Source organism: Rhinopithecus roxellana, chromosome 18 (genome assembly GCF_007565055.1).
Source record: "Rhinopithecus roxellana isolate Shanxi Qingling chromosome 18, ASM756505v1, whole genome shotgun sequence".
Classification (NCBI taxonomy): Eukaryota; Metazoa; Chordata; class Mammalia; order Primates; family Cercopithecidae; genus Rhinopithecus; species Rhinopithecus roxellana.
In genome coordinates this window covers 39,546,017-39,569,909 of record NC_044566.1, presented here as the reverse complement: position 1 = coordinate 39,569,909, position 23,893 = coordinate 39,546,017, and the positions used below count along the sequence as shown (strand labels likewise).

Sequence of the window (23,893 nt, the reverse complement as noted above, 5' to 3'; positions counted from 1 at the left end):
TCAATCTAGCCTTCTCATCCTACAAGCTACATATCTTTCATCCCCTCCTTTACTACCACCTCTTCCATCAATATGACATACCTGTCACTCTTTATTTATCAACTGCTATGACCTTTCATGCCCCTGGTCTTTACATGTAATCTTTCCTTGTATGTAAAGCTTCCCCCTGTTTTTTCATCTTACACATTTTTACTAATCTTTCAACTCAAAGTGGAAATGTCACATTGCCTTTCTGGCTGTGAAACTGTCAGCTGTCACTTTCTGTGCTGCCAGTGCATTGACTTCCGTCATCAGATTCTTCTCTGCTCTTCAAATTCTCAACATCTAATTTGTCATTTCAATGAAAGAAGCAAGGAATCAGTCTAAACTATGAGTAAATAGATGGTGAGGTGGAGATATAAGAAGATTACCTTTGATGATTGTTTTTGTTTTTGTGTTTTGAGACAGGGCCTCACTCGGTCGCCCATGCTGGAGTGCAGTGACGTGATTCCAGCTCACTGTAGCTTTGACTTCCTGGGTTCAAGTGTTCCTCCTGCCTCAGCCTCTGAGTAGCTGGGACTACAGGCATGTGCTAACATGCCCAGCTAAATTTTGTAACATTTTTAGAGATGGGGTTTTGCTATGGTTCTCAGGTTGGTCTTGAACTTCTGGGTTAAAGTCATCCTTCCACCTTGGCCTCCCAAAGTGCTGGGATTGTAAGTGTGAACCAATGTGTTTGACCTGATAATTGTTCATGAAGACATGTATGTATATTAGAGCATATATTAGAATTGCTCAGTGAGAATGTGCCAATAAAGTCATCTGATCCTGGGCTTACTGTCTGTTTTTGTTTTTGACACATAATAATTATACATATTCATGGATTATAATGCTATGTTTTGATGCTTGTATATATTGTGCAATGAACAAATTAGGTAATTAGTATATTCATCACCTTAAGCATTTATTATTACTTTGTTGTGAGAACATTCGAATCCTCTCTTCTAGCTATTCAAACTATGCAATGCATTATTGTTAGTTGTGGTCACTCTAATGTGCAATAGAATACCAAAAGTTATTTCTCCTAACTGCAAAATTGTACCCATTGACCAACCTCTCTCCATCTACCCCTCCCCACTTGTTGTCTCCAGTCTCTGATAATCACCATTTTACTCTCAAATTCTATGAGACATTTTTTTTTCAGAGTACACATGTGAGTGAGATAATGTGGTATTTGTCTTTGGTGCCTGGCTTATTTCGCTTAACATAATGTCCTTCAGGCTCATTAATGTTATTGAAAATAATAGGATTTTATTCTTTTTACGGCTGAATAGTATTCCATTGTGTTCCAACAAATGGAGCACATTTCCATTATCCATATATCCATTGTTGAGCATTTAGTTGATTCTATAATTTGGCTATTGTGAATAGTGCTGCAATAAACATGGAAGTGCAGCTGTCTCTTTTATATACTGGTTTCATTTCCTTTGAATATATATCAAGTAATGAGATTTCTGGATCATATGGTGAATCTACTTGTAATTTTTTGAGGGATTACCATACTGTTTTTTGTAATGGTTTTACTACTTTACATTGCCATAAACAATGTATAAGATTTTCCCCTTTTTCACATCCTCATTAGCATTTGTTATTTTTTTGTTTTTTTGATAATAGCTGTTCCCACTAGAGTGAGGTGATATTGTGGTTTTGATTTGTATTTCTGTGATGGTTAGTGCTGTGGAGAATTTATTCACATATCTGTCTGCTCCTGGACTTTTCTTTGTTGGGAAGTTTGATTATTGATTCAATATCCAAAATCTGAACAGACCTATATGTAGTTTGATACTAGATTAGACAGATATAGATCTGTTCAGAGTTCATATTTCTTCATGATTTAGTCTCGGTGGGTTGTATGTCATCATTACTTTTTAATGTAAATTCAGGTATATATTTATATAATTTTTGAAATAATTTCAGAAACAGAAAACTGTGATCTATTATGGCCTAGAACTATTTTATTATTATCAACATTTGGTTCAAATAACTCAATAGTATAATTTATCAGAGTAATGTTTATGAATAAATAAAGCAGCTTGAAGTAAACATTTCCTTTAAAACAATAGAATATAAAAAGTTCGTGTCGTGTTTATTTATGAACTATGTACGAGGGCTATGCTAGGTATCTCACAGAAAGATGCCCATAAGTAAAGTCCTTGCAAGATACAGTTAGTTACATTTTAATATCTTAGGGTTACTCCATACTTCTTTTGTGTTAAATCATCAGTTTAAATGAAACAGAAATAAGTGAGGTTCAGATTTCATAAGGTGTTTAGGATGATTAAAAACTTATAAGTGAATAATAATTTCACTTCTGGGTGTTTTTGCAAGCTAAATTGTTCAATACTTTTTTTTTTTTTTAATGTTCCTATTGGTTAATTTTAGCATACTACAAGATTGAGAGCTAGCAGACTACTTGTGAGTAATCAAGCAAAGAGATATTACACACATGAAGGGAACACTTGGGCAATCAGATATATTTTACTATGGCAGTCATTACGAGAAACATAAACAGCTTTAAAAAAACATTCATAGGATTTAAAATAATTTTACATATCATATTTTAGAGTTATTATATGGTATTAGAGCAGGAATTTGTAAATCTACATCTCGATTGATTTATATGCTAAGTAATACTGTCTTCCTATGCATTTATTTAGAAATTGAGTATTATAGATTTAAGTCTACTTATAAACATATTATATTGGATATATTGTCCATAGTAAAGAAAACACTTCATCTGCAAACCCCAAATATCTGAGACAGGTCTCAGTCCATTTAGAAAGTTTATTTTGCTGAAGTTAAGGGCTCGTGACCATTACACAGCTTCGGGAGACCTGACAACATGTGCCACAGGTGGTTGGGGCACAACCTGATTTTATACATTTTAGGGAGATACGAGACATCAATCAATCAATATGTGTTCCATCCAGAAAAGTGGAACAAATCGAAATGGGGAGGGGGCTCCCAGGTCATAGGTAGGTAAGAGACAAGTGGTTCCATCATTTTGAGTTTCTGACTAGCTTTTCCAAAGGAGACACTCAGATATTCACTTATCTGTGAGCAGAGGGTTGGCTTTGAATTATGTCTGCCCTTTGTCCACAAAGAAATTCCTTGTGAGGAAGGTACATGACTTTTTTTTTTTTTTTTTTTTTTTTTTTTTTTTAAATCTTAGTAGCTATCTTTTCTAGGAATAGAATGGGAGGCAGGTTTGTGCTAAGCAGTTCCAGGCTTGAGTTTTCCCTTTGGCTTTAGTGATTTGAGAGTCCCAGGATTTATTTTCCTTTCACACATCTCATCTCATTAAAACACAAACAAATCATATCCTCCCTCTATTCAAAAACCACAATGGCTTCCTGTTGTACTCAGGAGAAATGTCTACACGCAGCTTGTAAGCTGCCATTCACCTTGAACTACCACTCTCATATCAGTCTCTGCCCCAGCCACTCTGGCTTCCTTCCTGCTTCTGAAATTTTTCACTCACTATTTAGTCATCCTTAAAACTTCCTTCCCCACATATTCCTGAAGTCACCCTCAATCACTACCACTGTCTTCCAAGTTTTTTGCAAAAGGTTTCAGTGAGACCTTTTCTGGTTACTTATTTAAATTGTATTCACAATCTCCACCCTCACCAGTTGCATTACTGATCCTGCTTCTGGACTCTATGTCCATTGCACTTTGCACCTTCCCCAGTAGTAAATGATATTTACGTTTACTTTGTATATTATGTCTATCCCTGCTTCAGTAGAATTGAGTGCATGGATTTTTTTTTTCCTGTTTTGTTCATGGACATTTCAATAAAAGTTTTAACAATGTGTGGCACACACTAAACATTCAAAAATAGGTAGTGAGCAAATGGATAAGTAAATAAATGCAACACAGGTACCTTACTGTGATAAAATAATGACTATGATTAAATGGGGAAGAACTATTTTATTAGGATTAGACAATGCATTCAAATCATGTTAGTACCATTTATGGTGTATAACTTATTTTGGGGGGGGTTTCTATCATACTTCTCATTAATAAAATAATTATAGCAAGATGAGTGTATCAAGTAACCTTCAGCAATTTCAATCATACTAACATTGTTGCGTTCTTTTTTCCTGTAAAGTCTGGTCTTTAGCTATAGTATAGTCACTGATTAAGAAAGTTGTTGGTAAGATAATACTTTTAGTTTATTACGTTTTTTCATTGTTCTAAACTGTGAGGTTGGAACACAAGGCACAGGCATGTGTTACATACTGCCAAATCACTTGCTTATCAACAAGTAGGATAGTTCCTTTCTCCTGTTTATGTTCATTGTCTTACATTTTATTCTGTATTTTAATAGCCATTTCTTAATATTTATTAAACTAATATACTAATATTACTTATTTCTGCAGTATGCAATTTAAATCTATCCAACTTTCTAGAAATAGAGGTTAAAATTATAGTTGTTTTAATTTCATCTAGTATACTTCAATTTCTATATAAAAATAGAAATTTCTAGTATATATGATCATTTATTGAGTATCTTTAACAAAATCTCCCTGCAAAGTAATATATTTCCAACACATTTGAGTCTCATACTATGAAAATTTATTTTAAAAGACCTTTTCTTTTCTCTATTTTGTCATCCAGACTATGATATTAAATCACGTTTTTCCAATTGTGTTTTAGGCTGTATTCAGTTGGAGGTCGTGATGGAAGTTCCTGTTTGAGTTCAATGGAATATTATGATCCTCATACAAATAAGTGGAACATGTGTGCTCCCATGTGTAAGAGGAGAGGGGGTGTCGGAGTGGCCACATGTGACGGTTTTCTTTATGCAGTAGGAGGTCATGACGCTCCTGCTTCAAATCACTGTTCCCGGCTACTGGATTATGTAGAAAGGTAAGACCCCAAGGACACTTTTATAGTGAAAGAGACAGTACACATCACATTGATGCCTGATTCAAGTGTTTGGAAAAATTGCATTATTTAGGAAAGTTAAATTCAACACTTAGAGATACATTTTTTAACTCCTTTCTCTCTCTCTCTCTCTCACATGTACTTTCTTTTATTTTCTTATTCTTTTATTCCTTGCTTCCTCCCTTCAACTAATATTTATTTAAATTTCCACAATGTTTTTTTGCAAGTCCTTAAATAATCTTTAAATTTTTTCTTGATATACTTTTAAAACATACATTAAAAAGAAGTTTTGAGTGATTTATGAAATGTGAATATTTGTTAATGCTTTTAAAATATTGGATATTTTGCTTCTGTGTTCTATTCTTCTGTTCAAGTTTGTTTTACTATCTTTTCAAACTCTCAAAGGTGAATTATTAAGTTCTTATTTTATGACACATCCTTTTTAACATAAGACAGACTGATTAGAGCTATATTTTTAATAATCTTGGTGTATGAAGGAAACATAGGTTCTCTTATAACTCTTTCTAAAATTGACTAGGTGCACAGAAGCTAGAGTGGGATAACACTTTGGCTTCAGGTCTAGGAATACAATGCAGAGACTTCTGGCACAGCTATCACTGAGTTCTCTTTTGGCTGTGCGTTGCTTAGAAGTGTTATATGGTATGTAGTAAGGACTGAACAATCCTTAGTAAGATGCATGGTAATATTTCCTATTACATAGGATCCATAATGATCCATGGGGAAATGACGATAAGGAATATTTAGGTCAATTGGTTTATCAATTGGTATAAGATAAGTAACTCTACTGTAACAAATAACTTTAAAACTCTCAGTAGTTTAATACCATGATGCTATTTTTCCTCATTCATGCTACATATCCATGATGTTACCACTCTGGTACTCAGACTGACACATAACCTAGAATATTGGTCATTGCTGGTCTCTATGTCAAAAGGAAAAAGTCAGAGAGTAGTAAATTGTTCACTGGTCCTTAAAGATTTCACCTGCAAGTAATAGAATTCTCTTTTGTTTGTACTACAATGACAAACCAATAACATGGCCACAGAAAACTTCATGGGAGTGTGAGACCAATACCCCAACTTGTATCTCGGAGAAAAATGAGATGTTTGGTGGATAACACTAAGAGCAGAAAAATTTTCCTTTTTATATTAGGAAAACACAGCCTGTATCCTGATGCCTATAAGTGGTATAGATAATAGAAAAAGGATATTCTTTCCCACTTATGATAATTTTTTCTAAGGTTGTGTAATTATTTTTACTGAGGATAAGTCCATTAGCAAGAGATGGGTTTTGGTAAGCAGGCTGTGTTCAAATTAGATAAAATGCAGAAACAACGTTTACCAATATTGCTACTCTGTGAAATGGACTGTAGCTTTATGGCTGCATACACATTGGGAAAGGCATTAAGTTCACTGCACTTTCACTTTAATATTTTCTAGTCCACTGAAATCAGGAACTACAGGTGTTATGATGAAGACAGTGGCCAGCGTCCTAATACGTAGGTTTATACTTTTATACACACAAATGTGCAATCATTTATTTTTAAAATGCTGCTAATAGACTGACAACTAACCCATTTACATTTTCTCTGCTAAATTCTTGAGTAAACGAAGAGATGAATGTGATGAGCCTCCTACTTTTACCTTGAATATCTTATATAAATTCTGCTAATGAAATATTTCATCCCAATATTCTCATCCAACCCAACTGTATAATGTATTGAAATGTTGTTTGTGAACAGAGGCATAAATAATTCAGTCTAGGAATATATTTATGTTGGAAAATTAGATTTAAATAAGCATGGCTATTTTGAGTTATAGGAGTGCAGTGGATATGAGCAGCTTAAGTAATGCAGAAGCACACAGCATTACCATGATTCTTATCCTAGCTCATACTACCCATCAGATTAATAGCACTTTTGCACTTTTTGTAACATATTTTCTATGCTGATGATTTCACATGTAACTCCTCAATAAATCAAGATATGCAACTGTGCCTCTGTGAAACCACTTTGCACATAGAATGTAAAAATGTTTTTTAGTACATAATCATAGGCAAACATCATTAGAAATAGCAAGAATAGTGTACAATGCTATGTTTTGTAAAGAGATGGATAGATCACATTTTATTATAGCACAATGATTTGTTTATAGAAATGTAGACTATTATATAATGGTGGTGTTAAGTACAGTTTTATAATGCTTATCAAAAATTGTTTGCACTCAGGTATTGTAAGCACAAATAGTACTGGCACCTCAAATCAGAGAAGGTAGAAGGCAGGGACTGAATGAGAATGGGGACTCTAGACTAGTTTATGGAACAGATGAAAACTAATTTTGTGACTGAACCTCACCCTAGTAAGAGCAACCTGGTGGACAAAATCAGTGTCCAAAATGTGCACTGAGTTTCAGGAGAAGTGAGGTCCAGAAGATGTGATCTGTTAGGCAAACAACATTCATTCATTTATCTATTTAGTCAGCAACTATTGTTTTTCGTGTATTTTGCAAATAGACGAAATAAATAAATAAATAAATAAATAGACAAATAAATAAATAAACCTTTAAGATACCAAATGAAACTGGAATCTAGGCAACAGATAAGAAAATATGCTCAAAGGCATCAGTCCCACTGCTGATGATCAGAACCACCTTTGCCCTCACATCTGCATCCTGGTAATGAGGGCGGGTGAAAGAAGGGTGTGAAGATAATAGGAACCTTCTATGCCAGACTTTGTAATACCCACTTCTGCATCTTCCAATTCATTCTTCTTATAGTTGCCAGAGGGATCATTTCATAATGCAAATTTGACCAAGAAGAAAAATTGAGATGTATTTCTTGGTACCAATTATTAACATTATAATTAAAATTCTTTTTACATCGGTTTTTTAAAATTAAACTAGGTGCCATGGGCTGAAATTGCCCAAGATAGCTTTCCACCCAGCTCTATATTATTGTGCTTGGTACAATTTCTGGCACAGAATAGGCACATAACAAGAATATGTTGAATCAATCACACACTAAGAAAAATGAACCTCAATATTCCCACAAGGAAAACTTTCTTGAGATAAACTGTAAATAGGATGTTATACAGACAAATGAATTGATAGAGAAATTGTAGAAGATAAAAGGATAGACTGATAGAGCAGAAGAATGGGTGAATGTTGAGATGGACTCATGGAGAGGCAAATGTAATCATTTGAGGTTTACTTTATGACCCACAATATTGTAAAATTTGGTAGTTGTTTGTTTGATATTGCAAATCCACATTTGCATTTGCATCATCTTGGCGGAGTATTATTTCCATATACTTTAAGCAGAAAATTGTTGAGATACATAGGGCCTGAAACGCTAAGCAATTGTTCAAATATTGATTTAAAAGTATATCCTTATACCTTGTCTAAACACTATTAACAAATGAGTAGAAAAACAATTTTGATATATTATTGTGATGTGCTTCTTCTGCCCTTCCCCATTCCCTTTCCTCCCCCAACCTTTTCTCATTCAAGATATTATTGCTGGAGTCAGCTACATGAGTGCAGCGTGAAAGGACTAGCTAGTTTGTTGCCATTGTTTTTCTGTTACTGTACATTCATAATGTTTGCTATTGGCTAGCAAATTATGCTCAAATTTTGGATAGACTATGTTAATATGAGGATTATATTAGTCCATTTTCACACTGCTGTAAAGAACTGCCTTAGAGCGCGCTGAGATCGCGCCACACTGCACTCCATTCTGGGCGACAGAGCGAGACTCCCTTAAAAAAAAAAAAAAAAAATTTACCTTAGACTGGATAATTTATAAAGAAAAGAGGTATAATTGACTCATAGCTCCACATAGCTGATGAAGCCTCAGGAAACTTACCATCATGGAGAAGGGGAAGCGCGCATGTCTTACATGGCAGCAGATGAGAGAGAGTGAGCGAAGGAGGAACTTGCCAAACACTTACGAAACCACCAGATCTCATGGAAACTCACTGTCACAAGAATAGCGTGGGGGAAATCATCCCCATTATCCAATCACCTTCCGCCAAGTTTCTCCCTCAGCACCTGGGGATTACAATTCAAAATGAAATTTGGGTGGGGACACAAAGCCTAACCATATCAAGGATTCTATGCTAACCTAAGTATTTAGGAGCCCTGCTCTATAAGTAGATGCAGCAACGTTAGCTGACACAATAGCTATACCAATTTAGTTATGTGATTTGCTATTTCCCTCAATGGCTTATGAGGAGCGACAGAGAAAGGAGGTGACAGAATAACCTGCTGTCCTTAGATATGCTGCCCAGAATTATTCTGGCATCATGATAATTTATCTGCATATTTTGAGGAAGAAGGATTATGTGGAAATACAAATATGCACGAATAAATGAAACATATGCTAATCTATACAGATAGAAGGATATCGGCCAGGTCCAGTGGCTCACGCTTGTAATCCTGGCATCTTTGGAGGACAAGAAAGGTGGATTGCTTGAGCTCAGGAGTTTGAGATCAGTCTGGACAACATGGCAAAATCCCATCTGTACTAGTAATACAAAAATTAGTCAGGTGTGATGGCACATGCCTGGGGCCCCAGCTACTTGGGAGACTGAGGTGGGAGGATCACTTGAGCCTGGGGAAGTTAAGACTGCAGTAAGCCATCATTTGCCACTGCACTCCGGCCTGGGTGACAGAGTGAGACCCTGTCTCAAAAAATATATAAATAAAATAAAATAAAAGTAATTTGGATTTATAGTGCTAATTATGGTTTTCTGTCGTACTAGTAGAGGAAGTGATTATATAAATAATCTATTGCTTTTTAGTTTTGAACAGTTAAGGGATATCCAATTTTTAAAGTTTGTTTAAACTGGCATTCAGATTTCCTGGGTATAATCCATGTTCTGCTGACTGAGAATAGTTAAAATAATTTTTAAAGGTGCATTGTGACAACTGCATCTGAGAGGAGTCAAAGAGCTGTTTAGTTTTTCCTTATTTTCTTTTTGTTCTGTCAACAACTCATTTCTCCTCTCCTCAACCTTGAAAAATGGATGTAATAAAATATGACGTAAGTCAAAATAGAATTTTTCATTCATCATTATACAGAAATTGAAATCAAATTAACTTTAAAGTTTTTTGGCATTGAAAATGAACAACAGATATTGAGAAGGGAAGCAGAAATGTATTTTCTCCACCTTCCTTTCTGAATCATTCTATGCCTATTATGTTTTTAAGAAGAGGATTTAAAAAGTTGGGAGAATATCAATAAGTACATCAAAAAAGACTACACATTTAAAGTAGACATTAAGCACATCATCAGCATAAGAACCTGAAACACACTGAATCTATTGAGGAGATTTTTTGTAACGTTGTGCTGACTGCTTTCTCCTCTGTCTTGGGGTTAAAATTAACAGTGAATTCAAAACCACTTCAAGGTATTATAATCATCTAAGGTTTACTTTATGACCCAGAATATCGTAAAATTTGGTAGAAAATCATGTGTACCAACAAATATTGTCTATAAGGGTAACCGCTATACCGCTACCATTATTTATATGCTTTTAGAAAGTTATATGTTATAAACCAAAATATGAAAATTATTTTCATTTCAAATATATTAGGATCTACCCTAAAACTTTAATTCTTAGAATTCTCTTAGGACAGAATCAGTTTGATAAAGCATGTACATAAATCCAATGTGAGTTTATCACAGAAAGGCACATTTGGTTTTTAATATTGAAAAGAGTAATAATGTAACTTAATACAATGACAATTAAATGAATGTCTGAATAAGTATACAAATGATAAAAGTCAATATCCATTATAAAAATGCTCCCCAAACTTGAAAAATAAACTACTGTTGTTAATTTGATAATAAGAATCTACAAAGTATTCATAGTCAAATATTGAAATGTTTTGTGTTTTTCATTAGAATGAGAAGAAAAACATGACTGCTAATACCATTTTTATTAGACATGTTAACAGAATAAGTAGCCATGTTAGACAATTGAAAGAAAGCAAATTGCCACCAATTGGAAAGGAATAAATAAAAATGCCATTATTCAAGATTATGTGATAAATATCTAATAATATCATATGAATCAAACTAGAAACTGTTAGATTGAAATAATGAGATTGCTACATACTCAGTCAATATATAAAATTAATTGGGCTAGGCATAATAACTTATGCCTTTAATTCCAGCTCTTTGGGAAGCCAAGGCAGGTGGATAACTTGAGCCCAGGAGTTTGTGACCAGACTGGGTGACATAGTGAGATCTCATCTCACTTAAACTTGAAAACAATAATAATAAAAATAAAAAGTTAGCCAGGCATGGTGGCACATGCTTGTAGTGCCAGCTACTCTGGAGGTTAAGGTGGAAGGTTTGCTCAAGCACCGGAGCTGGAGGTTGCAGTAAGCCGAGATTTCACCACTGTCTGGGTGACAGACTGAGGCTTTTTCTCAAAACAAACAAGCAATCAAACAAACCCCACCCCTGAAAAAAAAAAACAAAAACAAAAACAAAAAACGAGCAAACAAAATTTATAAATTTAATGCAGTCTTTTTAAATTAAAATTTTTTTGTGTAGTTTCATTGTGGTTGTGTGTACATTGGAATCATGATCCTAAAATTTAAATAAAAGTGAAAAGGGTCCTAAGTTCCAAGACAACCTTGAAAAACTATATATAAAAGCTTCTTATTAAATTATTTTAACTAGACATTGTAGTAACAATACAGTATAACTAAGTAGACAAATGGAATAGATTTGTGTTCAGAAACACAATCACACATATAAAGAATCTTGATTATGGCAAAGGAGAAACCAAAGAGCAGTAAGGAAAGGCCCGCCGGTATGACAAATGTGGCTGGGTGATTTGGATATCTCATGTGGAAAATCGTAGTCTTATCCTCTATTGCATATTACATTAAATATCAACTCACGCTGGATTTTAGATTTAAATATGACCCATAAAACAATAAAGCTGTTGGAATACAACACAGGAGATCACATTCAAAAAAAAATGAGGTGTGAAAGATTTCTTAACCTAGACCTACATAGGATCATCTATAAAGAAAATATGACAGTAAAATGTCTTCAAAAGATACCATTAAGAGGGTAAAAATTTGTTGGAAAGTGAGGAAAATATTTGCAATGCATATAACCAACGAAAGCATTGTTTCCAATATATAGGTAAATTCTAGATATCATTTTTAAAAGAACAGAAAAGCTAGGCAGAAGGTTTGAACAAGAACTCTTCAAGAGGTGATATCCAAATAGGCAATGACTACTGGGGGGAAAAAAAAAAAAAAGATTGGATGGCATTAGCTATCAGGGAAATGCAAATTAAAATTACAACATTACACCATCACCTACCCACTGGAAAGTCTAAAATGAAAAAAAACACATAATACACATAATACTGCATGTTGGAGAGAATGTAGAACAACTGACACATGCTCGTTACAGTGATGGTAGGAGTGGAGTGTAAATTAACACAGGCTCTTTGTAATACCAATTGTCAACATTTACCACATTTCAAAGTATACACTCTCTTTGACCCAGAAATCCCATTGCTAGTATCCATTACAAATGCATACATACGAAAACATCTGAATGAAAACGTTTATTAGGAACATTATTACTGTTATGCAGTTATAAACAAACAATTTGTATTGAAATTGTTTTATATTTCTAGAAAATAAACAGTTTTAAAAGTCCAGGAACATTTCCTTTGATAATGTCATGAAATCTAGTAAATGTTGGTTTTCTTTACAGGAAAAAAATAAAAGTATTTATTTTTAGCTAACACTGTTGTCACTCTCGATTGCTCAATTCACATCTAATTTCTTAAAGTTAATTAATATATAGATTTTGTGATTAATATACTTGAAATCTATGTGCCACTCTTTTGAAGCAGGCTATCCATTCTCATAGCATGGATCTTCATTTATTTATTTTTTTGTTTCTTTGGTTTTTAATTTGATTTTGTTTGTTTTACAGGCAGACCTGCTGGACTATAAATCACTTCTTTATTGTTTAATTTGCTCTCTATCTAAATATCTCCTGTACAAACTTGGGAAAAGAAACATTCTCAATTCCATTTGTTAACAAAGTCATGCGTTTATATTTACAACAATTTTCCTCAGAAATGTTAAGGCCAATTATTATCCTTAAAGTATGAAAATGACACTAATGCTTGAAAAATTAATGGTTTCTTTAAAAATTCAATTTGGTTTTACAAAGAGAAATTAACTTTTGTTCTGTGACTATCATATGCCTTTAACAAGTTTTCATTTTATAGCTAATTTTAGCTACTATATACTGGCACTTCTTTTGCTTGAAGGCTATAAACTTTAATAGTCTCTGATACGGAGCTCACACTCTGACCAGGAAGGCCAAGGTAAGATGCAGGAAAGGCAGACAGCCCAAATACAGTAAGACCCCACACCCACCACCTTATTAAAAAAAAAAAAAAAAAAAAAAAGCTGGCAACTAGAGGCAAAAAAAGGCTGCTTAGAATTCAAGGTTTTCAGAAACGTGACCTGAAAATGACAGAGTTCACTCTTAGTAATTGTTTGGACAATGCTTATACATCTATAGATTGTTTATTTCATTTTCGTGATAATAACTTTGTATGTGCCAGGCTGAGAGGTGAATCCCAGAGTTCCTGAATATAGAAAAATCTATTTAAAGTTATCATTCTGAGAACAAGAACAATGGCTACTGGGAGATTTTAAATTTGTATGATCTCTTCCTAAATAACTGGGAGAGTGTGTCTATGTCAGGTGACTTAGATTTTGTTTTGGTTTGGTTTTACTGGTAAAATATAAATTGAAATATGATTACTATTACCAGATATTAATTAAAAGATAGTTATTACACATTTCAGATATGTTGCCTGCTACTGAAAACAGACACATCTAATACAAAGATTTGTATTTTCCAAAAAAAGCATTAAAATTGTAAAATTACTTTTTAGAAAATTTAAAATATATATGTATATATTTCTGATTGCAGGTTAGTATTTTTAAAATATGTATCAAAGTGTAGGGACAAATTAGTATTTTTAAAATTTCCCTTCCAACATTTGAGTTTTACGTGAAGAACTAAACCTCTGGAAATTAGTTTATTATTGCTTAGCACACTAACGTTTGCTATTCTCTCAGTTCCCATGACCTATTGAATATATATATATATATATATATATATATATATATATATATATATATATATATAATTTGCAGCATGATAAAGTCTGTTTTGCAGACAATATTTGACATATTTTATAGAGCTGAATAATAATTAAATGAGGATAATATGACTTCAGAAAAACTGCTCGTGTGACATGATGGTGACAAAATCCAGACTGTATTCTACGTAAATTATTCACTTTAAAGTTATTTGTAGTAGAAAAATTTTCTGACAAACAAAAAGCAAATGATACCGTTAACTCCCCTATACTCATTATCCTGCTTAAACAACTATCACACATTTGTTCTTATTGTTTCATCCATTTTTCTGCCCTGCGTCCTTCCTTCTCTCTCCAAAGTTTTGTAGAGAAATTTCCAAACATGTTTTCAACCCAAAACATTATTGAATTATTCCAGAAGCAAACAAAAGTAATAAGGACTTTATTTGTTAATGTAATCCCAATGTTATTATTCTGCTAATAAAAACTTCAATAATTGCTCATTAAAAGGTAATACTTAGGTTATACTGATATTCAAAAATGTCTCAAACATTTTTTAACAGTTGGTATGTTTGAATTAGGATCCAGGTAAGGGCTACTCACTATATTTTGTTATATTTCTAATTCACATTTAACTTAGAACAGTTACTTCTTCCTAATTATTTACTCATTATCTTTTGCCATTGATTTATTAAATATTCAGTCAGTTACTTTATAAAATATTCCACACTCCGGACTGAACTATTTTCTCCATTGTGGTATCTTTTATTTTCTCATATTAAAAAATCTTTGCATATTTAAAAATATTTGTGGACAACGTTTAAATATTTTTAAAGGATATTTTGATGGCACAGATTATGTATTTCTGTTGGTGTGTGTGTCTATATATGTCTGCGTCTATCTGCGATGTTTTGTGTTTATTAACTGCAGCACTAAAAATTAAATTTTTACATGCCGGGCAGCCTGTGCTTCAAGGTGATCCCGATTTTCTAGCATTCAATCAACACCTCACTTTACACATCATCTTGGCAGTGTACAAACTCCCCAACCACAGTGTGCAAATTCACATAACATCATGGGAAAATATGAATATTCTCTGTGAAACAGAAATTCCACATCTTCTGTAACAACCTTCTTTATTTTCAGTAAGGTATAGGTATTTTTGTTTATTCATTTGTTTTAGGAGTGTTCAACTTATAAATGGAATGGGTGAAAAAAAATGGAGCAGGAAAACAAACTAAGAATTTGTTTGTTGTGTTTGTCAGAAAATCCTTTTTCACAGTTTTATTTTATATTCATTCTTTTGGGTTCTTTCCACCCTTTCTGTTTTTGTATCTGAACATGCAATTGTGGGCCAAAGGCAAAGGTATATTTTCTTCATTCATTCAGAGTACATTCATTAAAGGAGTCTTCAGGGTTTTGCCACTCAAAATGTAAAAATATCTGTATGTGCTATATGGTTATGAAATTTTATTGAAAATAATTTTTGTTTGAATTTAATAACAATAACTTCAGTCTTCTGACTTTGATCTCTTGAATTACTAGTCTCTCGCTCACTGTGAATCCTGATAAATGTCACTAAACCCAGTTGTATTCATGTTATAATTATTTCCCCAATTTCAGAGGCTATTTTTCTATTGAGGAAACTGAAAGTACCTTCTTACCCAGGGAATCAAACATCCCATAAGCTAACCAAAACTTACATCTTGAGACACACCATTTCCTCAGTCTTTCTTGAACATAGTCATGCTACTTACCTGTTTCCTCAAAGCTGACCATGCATTAAAACGAAAAACAAAACAAAACAATGCAACAACAATAACAACAGCAAAACACTACAGTTATTTTTGCACAAATTTTTCCCTATTTTTTTTTTTTTTTCCTAGCAAATTTAGGCTAGACTTTCAGAATTGGTTTAAAGGAAACTTCATCTATCAAGTATTCCACAATTCTCCCAGATTTTTAATCATTTCTTCTACTTCATTACCATAGCAGTCTGCAAACATCTGTTTCAAATACCCTAATTCTACTGTGGATAATAGTTATTTATATATCTGACACTTTTTTGTAGAAAGACATCATGGCATTTATTTCTGTTGAATGAATCTGCATTCATCTATGAGCCTGGATGCATTTTTAAAATACCTTAAAGTTTAGGAAGCTAGACATAATGGATGTTCATTCTAGAATACACGCTCAAATAGTTTCCTTCTTCATAACAGGCTTTGCAAAAAGTAAAATTTTTATATTAACAGTTGAATGTGATTAGAATATGTTATGTACTATTGTCATTGAATTTTAGATATGATCCCAAAACAGACACGTGGACCATGGTGGCTCCTTTGAGTATGCCCAGAGATGCTGTTGGGGTCTGTCTTCTTGGTGACAGATTATATGCTGTTGGTGGCTATGATGGACAGACATACCTCAACACTATGGAATCCTATGATCCACAAACTAATGAGTGGACACAGGTAAGATTGTCATCGGCATAATTCACTTCAAGGATAAGAATTTATTTCATTTTCTTTCTGTGGAGGAGGGGTATACAAACAGTAATCTAGTAAAAGTATCCTAAACCCATAATGATTGCTTTTGTCCAATATTGTGTTAATTTTGTAAAAAGTTCATTAAATTATACATTCTTGTGTACTTTTTATTACTACAATACCAATAAAATATTTATTAAAAAATGACTTACATGCTTAATGAGATTTCCATTTTCCACAACAAGAAACAGAATCTGAATTTTAGTTACTGAAGTTAAAAATAAAAGTGTAATATATTGATTCACAAAACTCTAACTTTAGAATGTTTGGTTTTAGAAACAATATAAAGGCTGCAGAAGTCAACCTTCTTGGCATTCATTTTTGTTACTGTTTATTAGGTCCATTTTTATCTGTTGCAGAGAGAATTTTCTACCTGGTGGTGCTGCTGGAAAGTCCAAATAGTAATCCCCACAGCCATAAACAGAAAATAACTTTTTAAAAATCCCAATTCAATTAAAAGAATAAACAAGAAAGGGCTTTGCATAGCCTGTCATGTGATGAGTGCTCACTCCTTGTCAATCATTTTGTCCAGGAAGTTGGAGTAAAATGACTGGCTTATCTTAGGTGAGGCATTATCTCTTAATACACACTATAGTTAGAGACTCAGGATCTTTCTAGAATGAAACAGCTCCCATTGTAATCACATAACTAGAGGATGTGTGTTGGTGTGTGTGAGTGTGATGGGAGGATGAGGCCAGGGCAAACTAATTATAGTGGAAAACATATTAGCTGCATAGCTACTATGGCCTTGCTTATGATGGAGGAAATCAATACATTCTGACTTGTGTCCTTACATATTTGATTTCTCTTTACTTTCATTCTTCTCCAAGTCTCTCAATATTTCTATTATTTCTCACTTTTACCAGAAATCTAAAAGTAAGATACTGTTCAAATAAATCGTTTCCATCTAGGAGTGCAGTGCAGCTCTAAAGCTTTACTTAATTGAAGCGGGATAATAACCACATCTCCTCATACTGCCTCAGTGGGTAGAAGGATCTGATTTTGGTCACAGAAATTGACTACAATTTATCTAAAGAACTTGAACACCTGATTAAAGTACATTTGTTTTAAAGATACTTACTTTTAACGAAACATGATTTCCTTGATTTTGCCAGTTTTGATGGTATGCGTTCAGCAGCAATATTTAGTCAGACTAACTTCAGAGTACAAAACCAAATTCCTAATGGCTAGACTAAGGTACCTGCATTGTGAATTTCTTCTCCTCTAAAGAAAAACTCTTGACTTCAACAAAAATAGGTACATGTAGCCAAGTAAGAAAAAAGGAGGAGTAGAGAAAAGAAGGGAAAATATCAAGAGATCTAAGTCTTGTTATTTTCTACATTTTACTTTAATTGCTAGAGAAAGAAGCATTTCTTAATCAAAGAGCACTATATGTAAAAAGAAGTGAGTAATTATTGCTTTTCACATTATTGCACTAAAATTTTGAAGGATATATTTTGACTCTGTACCTTTCTGAGTCCCTAGTGTTTCCAAAGCAAACCCTGCATGCATGAATTAATGATTGTTGATTTACTAAGGAAATGTACTAGCTAAATGTGTGTATTTTAAATGTTCCACTTAACAGAACATTAAATAAAGGAAGCTTATGTTTATATAAATGATGTAATATAATATCTGAATACATATTTATAATAAAGAGTCATTATGCTTATCATTCTTCTAAAATTGAAATCAAAACAATGTATGTAGTAATAATAGGTAAAAGACTACTAAAGATCATTTTCCTTCATCTGTATTTTATTATACTTTTTTGGATTATAGAGTATCTTACAAACAGCAAAGTGGCATTTAAAATGTTTTATAACAACTTTAATACAATAAACATTAAATTTGAAACTACTAAATTACTTTAAGATTTTGCTTCCATATCTTCTCATTATTTATATTTTTAAGGCTCTCATGGGATGAGCAGCAGACCCATACAAAATCCCTTTAAAAATTTTCAGGATTCTAGCCTACTTGAAAGATTTCCTATATTTGCTAAATACCTGTCACTTTCACTCTATATGTCCTATAAGTGGCATAAGTTGATTATCCCATATAAGTTGATAATCACCCACAAAAAGCTGATTATTAAAATAAATAAGCAAACTATATTAAAATATCCAAATATGTAGATATTTGGAAAAATACTCAGGTTAGCTTGAGTTGTAAATAGATTAGGAATCGATTGTCAGTCTTGTTGCTTTGTTTTACAGAGAATGTATACACACACCATATGTATAGATACATGTGTGTATCCATGTATGTTTTAAATAAATTTGACTTTTGTCATTTAACACTGGGCTTATTTTTTGTGTTTGATTTGAAAAAACGATGTATGTGCTTCAAGACATCAAAAATAACTTTAACCTATTTCCCCTTGCCTAAGTAAAACTGCCCTTTAATGTATTCTCTTGGTTTACTCTGATAGCACTATCAGGCTGCATTCATCTGCAGGTTATAAGGAATCAACGACAATGTTGCATTTATTGTGGGGTCTCCAAAGACTAGCAGAGTTACTGGCTCAGTGTAGTAGGTAATATGAATGTCTCTCAAATAAATTGAGAAGTATTGTTGCAACTAGGTATACTTTTTATGTATGCATTTCATTTATTTGTACACAATAGATATATAAGATATATTGAGAATGATATATTGCCAAATTTGTTACAGAGAAGCCTGGTGAAAGATCTACATTCAGCATTACTTTTATTTCATTGGTTCTGTGGCCAACCTTTTTAGGTTATCATACTACTCATGCTGAAGGGTACAACCCCTAGAGGGAGAACAAGGGCAGATTTTTAAAAATACATATTAAATAAATCTGGACCAAGAGGAAAGAAGGATAACTTTTCTTAAACATCTAAAACATACTTATATAGAAAAATACCAAATGTTTAAAATAGCATGATTAATTCTTCGGTAAGAGAATAGCACTATGATAGAACTTAAGTGCATTGGGCAGATAAATCTTCTTTCAGGAAATATGTGGAATGAGGTCTGACAAATGTGTAATAGCTAACCAGATGAAAATATGGGAGTGCTTTGGCTTGAGGAACATCATTTGTAAGAGCCAGAGGAAGAACACTTGGTATGTCTCATGGAGCAAGAAAGAGAATCATTAAGTTTTGAGAGGTAGACATGGTTTACATTATATAACCTGAGCTGTGTGGAAGCCTGAAGAAATGGGTAGAAGTAAACTTGTTGGAGATATATTGAGAGGGCTTGGTAATTCAGATTTAGGGTTGAGTGAGGTAAAAAGAAGGGTCAAGGATTCTGTCTTGAACAACTGGGTGGAGATGGGTGTCATTTGCTGACATAAGAAACACAAGGGGAATATCACATTTTGGTTTTTGGAAAAACAGAAAGGATTCATTTTCACATGCACACATATACACAAGCATATATAGAGATAGTGGTATAGATGGAGATGAAGATATAAAGTTAAGTTACTCACTCTATATGTAGTCTAGTACACAGTACTGAGTATTGAATGGACATCAGGTAGCCTTTGGGAAAGTTTCCAAAAGTACAATTACCCAATATTAATCCTAAATTTCCATTTAGTGATAGGGTTTGTGCACATATACAGTCATGCATTCCTTAAAAATGAAATACAATCTGAGAAATCCATCCTTAGGAAATCTCATCACTGTGCACATACTACAGAGCATACTTAGACCAACCCAGATGATATGGCCTTCTACACACTGAGGCTGTATGATATAGCCTATTGCTCCTAGGCTACAAAGCTACGTAGTATGTTACCATAATGAGTATTCTGGGTAATTGTAACAGAATAGTGTTTGTGTATCTAAACATATCTAAACATAGCAAAGGTACTATAGAAATGTGATATAAAAGGTAAGAAGAGGTACACACCTGTATAGGGCATTTAACCTGAATGGAGCTTACAGGACTAGAAACTGCCCTGCATGAGTCAGTGACGGAGTGAAGAGTGAATGTGAGGGCCGTAGACATTGCTATATGCTGCTGTAGACTTGAAAAACACTCTACACTTAGGCCACACTAAACTTATTTTAAAATATTTTTCTTTCTTTAATAATTAATTAACCTTAGCTTACTGTATCTTTTTTTTTAACTTTTTAAACAATTAAATTTTTAAAAACTTTTTGACTCCTTTATAGTAATAGTTACATTAAAGCACAAACACATTGTCCAGCTGTAAACTTTTTTTCTTTATATCCTTATTCTATGAGCTTTTTTCTATTTTCAAAAAAAAAAAAGTGATACAACAGGTTTGTTTACACCAGTGTCACCAGAAACATTTGAGTAATGCATTGTGCTTTGATGTTGAGGGTTACGACATTACCAGATGATAGGAATTTTTCATCTCCATTATATTATGGGACCACCATTGTATATGTGGTTTATCCATATCCAGAACCTCAAGGATGAAAATGCAGCTATACAGTGCATGACTGTATTTTGTAAATGCTTCTTAAATGACTCTGATGTGAAACAATCCATGAAAATCATTAGATAATAAAAGAAAGACCAGGGAAAGTGCATGCATTTTGGAGTCAGGTAAACTTAGGTTTGCATACATTGATGCTATGGGATTAACATGTTATCTCCTGACACTGTATTCACTACTATCTCTCTCATGGACATAACAGTACAAGATGTGATTATGAAGATAACAGTGATGACCTATAAAAACTATTCTTCACACAAATATATCACAAATATATTCACATGCTCCTTCCCAACTCTCATTTTGTGCAATAATTCTATGAGGAAGATAAGTGATGTTACATTAAATTAGCTTTTACAAATAATCCATTAAAGAATAAAAAATAAATATGTGGATTTTTTTAACTTACAGTGGGATGATGGGTAACAACAAATACATTCAAAATAACTGGTAGAAAACAGAGATAATTTTCATATTTAGAGTGTAAGAATATGTCCTTTTTTAATCAATAAGATAATGTATGTGATTTGAGGCTACTTTGTTTGCAGCTATTTTATTTCTTACATTTTATACACTTACTTCTCACTCTGAAATAATATCATGTAATTTCTAGTCTACCTTGATATTCTTAGAAAACTGTAATAAAAATTATTGATATCAAAAAGCTCAAATTATCAAAATGTTGGCTTGTCTCCAAAGAATAAATTTTCATTACAAACTCTGTAAAAATCATTGTTTTTAATATATTTCTAACCATTTTCATATTCAGAATTATTAAAAAAATACTTAGTTCTCATTCCAGTGATTGTCATAAGATGGAAAATTTTTAATAAGCATGTAGCAATTATAATTATGGCCTATTTATGACAAAATATTGAATTTATTTCATTGTATGTCTCTGTCTAAAATGAATGAATAACACATTTAATTCAATACAATATCTGGGGAAATAACTTCAAAATGATTGCAATAAGTGTAATAGCTATTTCATCTAAAATATACTCCAAGCTATCACTATGAAATATTATCACAAATGTGTCCGTGCAAGCTCCAGAATAGAGCTTTGATGGAAACTTTTCTATAGCAGGTTAATTTCAATAAAAATCATTAAATACTTTAATACTGTTTTTAAAAACTCCATTAAAATTGTAGGCTTAAAAATTTTCAATATATAAATCATTGCTGTTTTTAAAATACCATTTTCAATGTTTTCAGTTTTATTGTACTACTTCTGGCTAAAATGGGAAAACAAGCACATTTATTTATGATTTTCCTGTATATAATCTTTAAAATATAAGTTGTATATTTTTCTATGACAGTAAAACTTGTCTTAAGTTGTGTTTCATCTTTTTCAACAGATGGCTTCCTTGAATATTGGGAGAGCAGGTGCCTGTGTGGTAGTCATCAAGCAACCTTGACTTATTGATATTTTACTTGGAAAGATTTTACTTGCTGGAGTGGTTATTTTTATACTGAGTGGCAAGAATGAGAACTTCCAGAGATGAAAACTCTTCAAGAACAAGGATCTCTGTAGCATTACCTATTGATGTTGAAAGAGTTAGTAGATTAAACAGCATAGTAGGAAACAAGAAAACATTAAACTTATACAGGAACAATGTCTGGCCATATGTTAGTTAGTTCGGGAATGGTTATTGGTAATTTGTTTTGTATTATAGCATACAACAACTAGAGTTACCAAAGGCTTGTTTTTTCTTGAGCAGTTGAAAGGAAAGACCAGTATTTGTGACATGGATAATTTCATGGCCACAGCTCATTCAATCATTTTATAGTCTATGGCAATATCCAAGAGATTGCCAAGAGTAGAGGACAGAATATTTCATCTGACAGAATCTGATTGGTTTACTGTTTTTCTAATCATATGTGGTCACACTGGGAAGCAGAATTATGCTTTATTAAAGTAAACCTGCTTCTGCCTCATTTTCCTAAGCTATGAGAATGATTAGAGAAACAGATTCATGCTTGTATCTTGCATTCAGAAAACAAACTGTCCTGCTAATCAAAGCTGCATATTTCGTCAGAGATAATGGTTGAATTTTATTGCAACCATACTGGCAATCTGAAACTGGTAAACACAAAGGATTGTTTTCATTAGGCTTACCATGTTGCTTTGCTTTTTTAACACACTGAGCCAAAGATTCAGTATAATTATTAGGCTTTTGCCTTATGTTGAGTTCAGTGTAAGCATGGAAGCTGGTGATTCTGAATGTTATGTATATCCACTGCATGTTGAACTCCTTTAGCATTTTGTTCTTAAACAAACTTAGAATATCAAAAGAAAAATATATGATCCGTTAAGTTAGAGTGTTTATGATTATTGTTAGAAAGAAGGAAGAATTCATATTCTCATCACCCATTTTTCAATCTTGTTATATTGATCTGTACATTATTTTAAGCCACATGTTTGTAATTGTTTAAAACATAAAGTGGAAACATTGCACAATGTCCTTAATAAATAGATCCATGTAAATTTTAATTACAGTTAATAAATGATTCAAAAATTTGCATTTATCAGTGTATTTTTTAATAAATTTTAAATCAAATGTAAGGTTAAAGTCAACAATGTATGTACAGAGACAGGCAATTATATTGTCTGACTTTTCAAATTTAAAGAAGTATGTATCTCCATAAAAACATAATACTTATGCTAATGCCAAATATAATTTTAATTATTGTTTCTTCTGTATTCACCCACTTGAGACAGTTATCATTGGTGCCCAGAAAACACACATTGCTTAATAAGAGTGCTAAGACTAGTGTAGGAGCTAGAAG

The 23,893-nt window shown here is 32.8% G+C and overlaps 1 protein-coding gene across 2 annotated transcripts in view; it reads left to right on the top strand.

Annotated features, from left to right (window-relative positions):
- KLHL1 (kelch like family member 1) overlaps positions 1-23,632 on the top strand; it is a 446,132-nt gene extending 422,500 nt beyond the window's left edge. Inside the window, exons 8-10 of one of the 2 annotated variants that reach the window (XM_030922205.1) lie at positions 4,699-4,911; positions 16,416-16,587; positions 22,462-23,632. In XM_030922205.1, the coding sequence (XP_030778065.1) occupies positions 4,699-4,911; positions 16,416-16,587; positions 22,462-22,521 (445 nt within the window). In that variant the 3' untranslated portion in view covers positions 22,522-23,632. The remainder of the gene's footprint in view (positions 1-4,698; positions 4,912-16,415; positions 16,588-22,461) is intronic. The other variant, XM_030922204.1, reaches the window with a different exon arrangement.
- Positions 23,633-23,893: the final 261 nt, after the last annotated feature.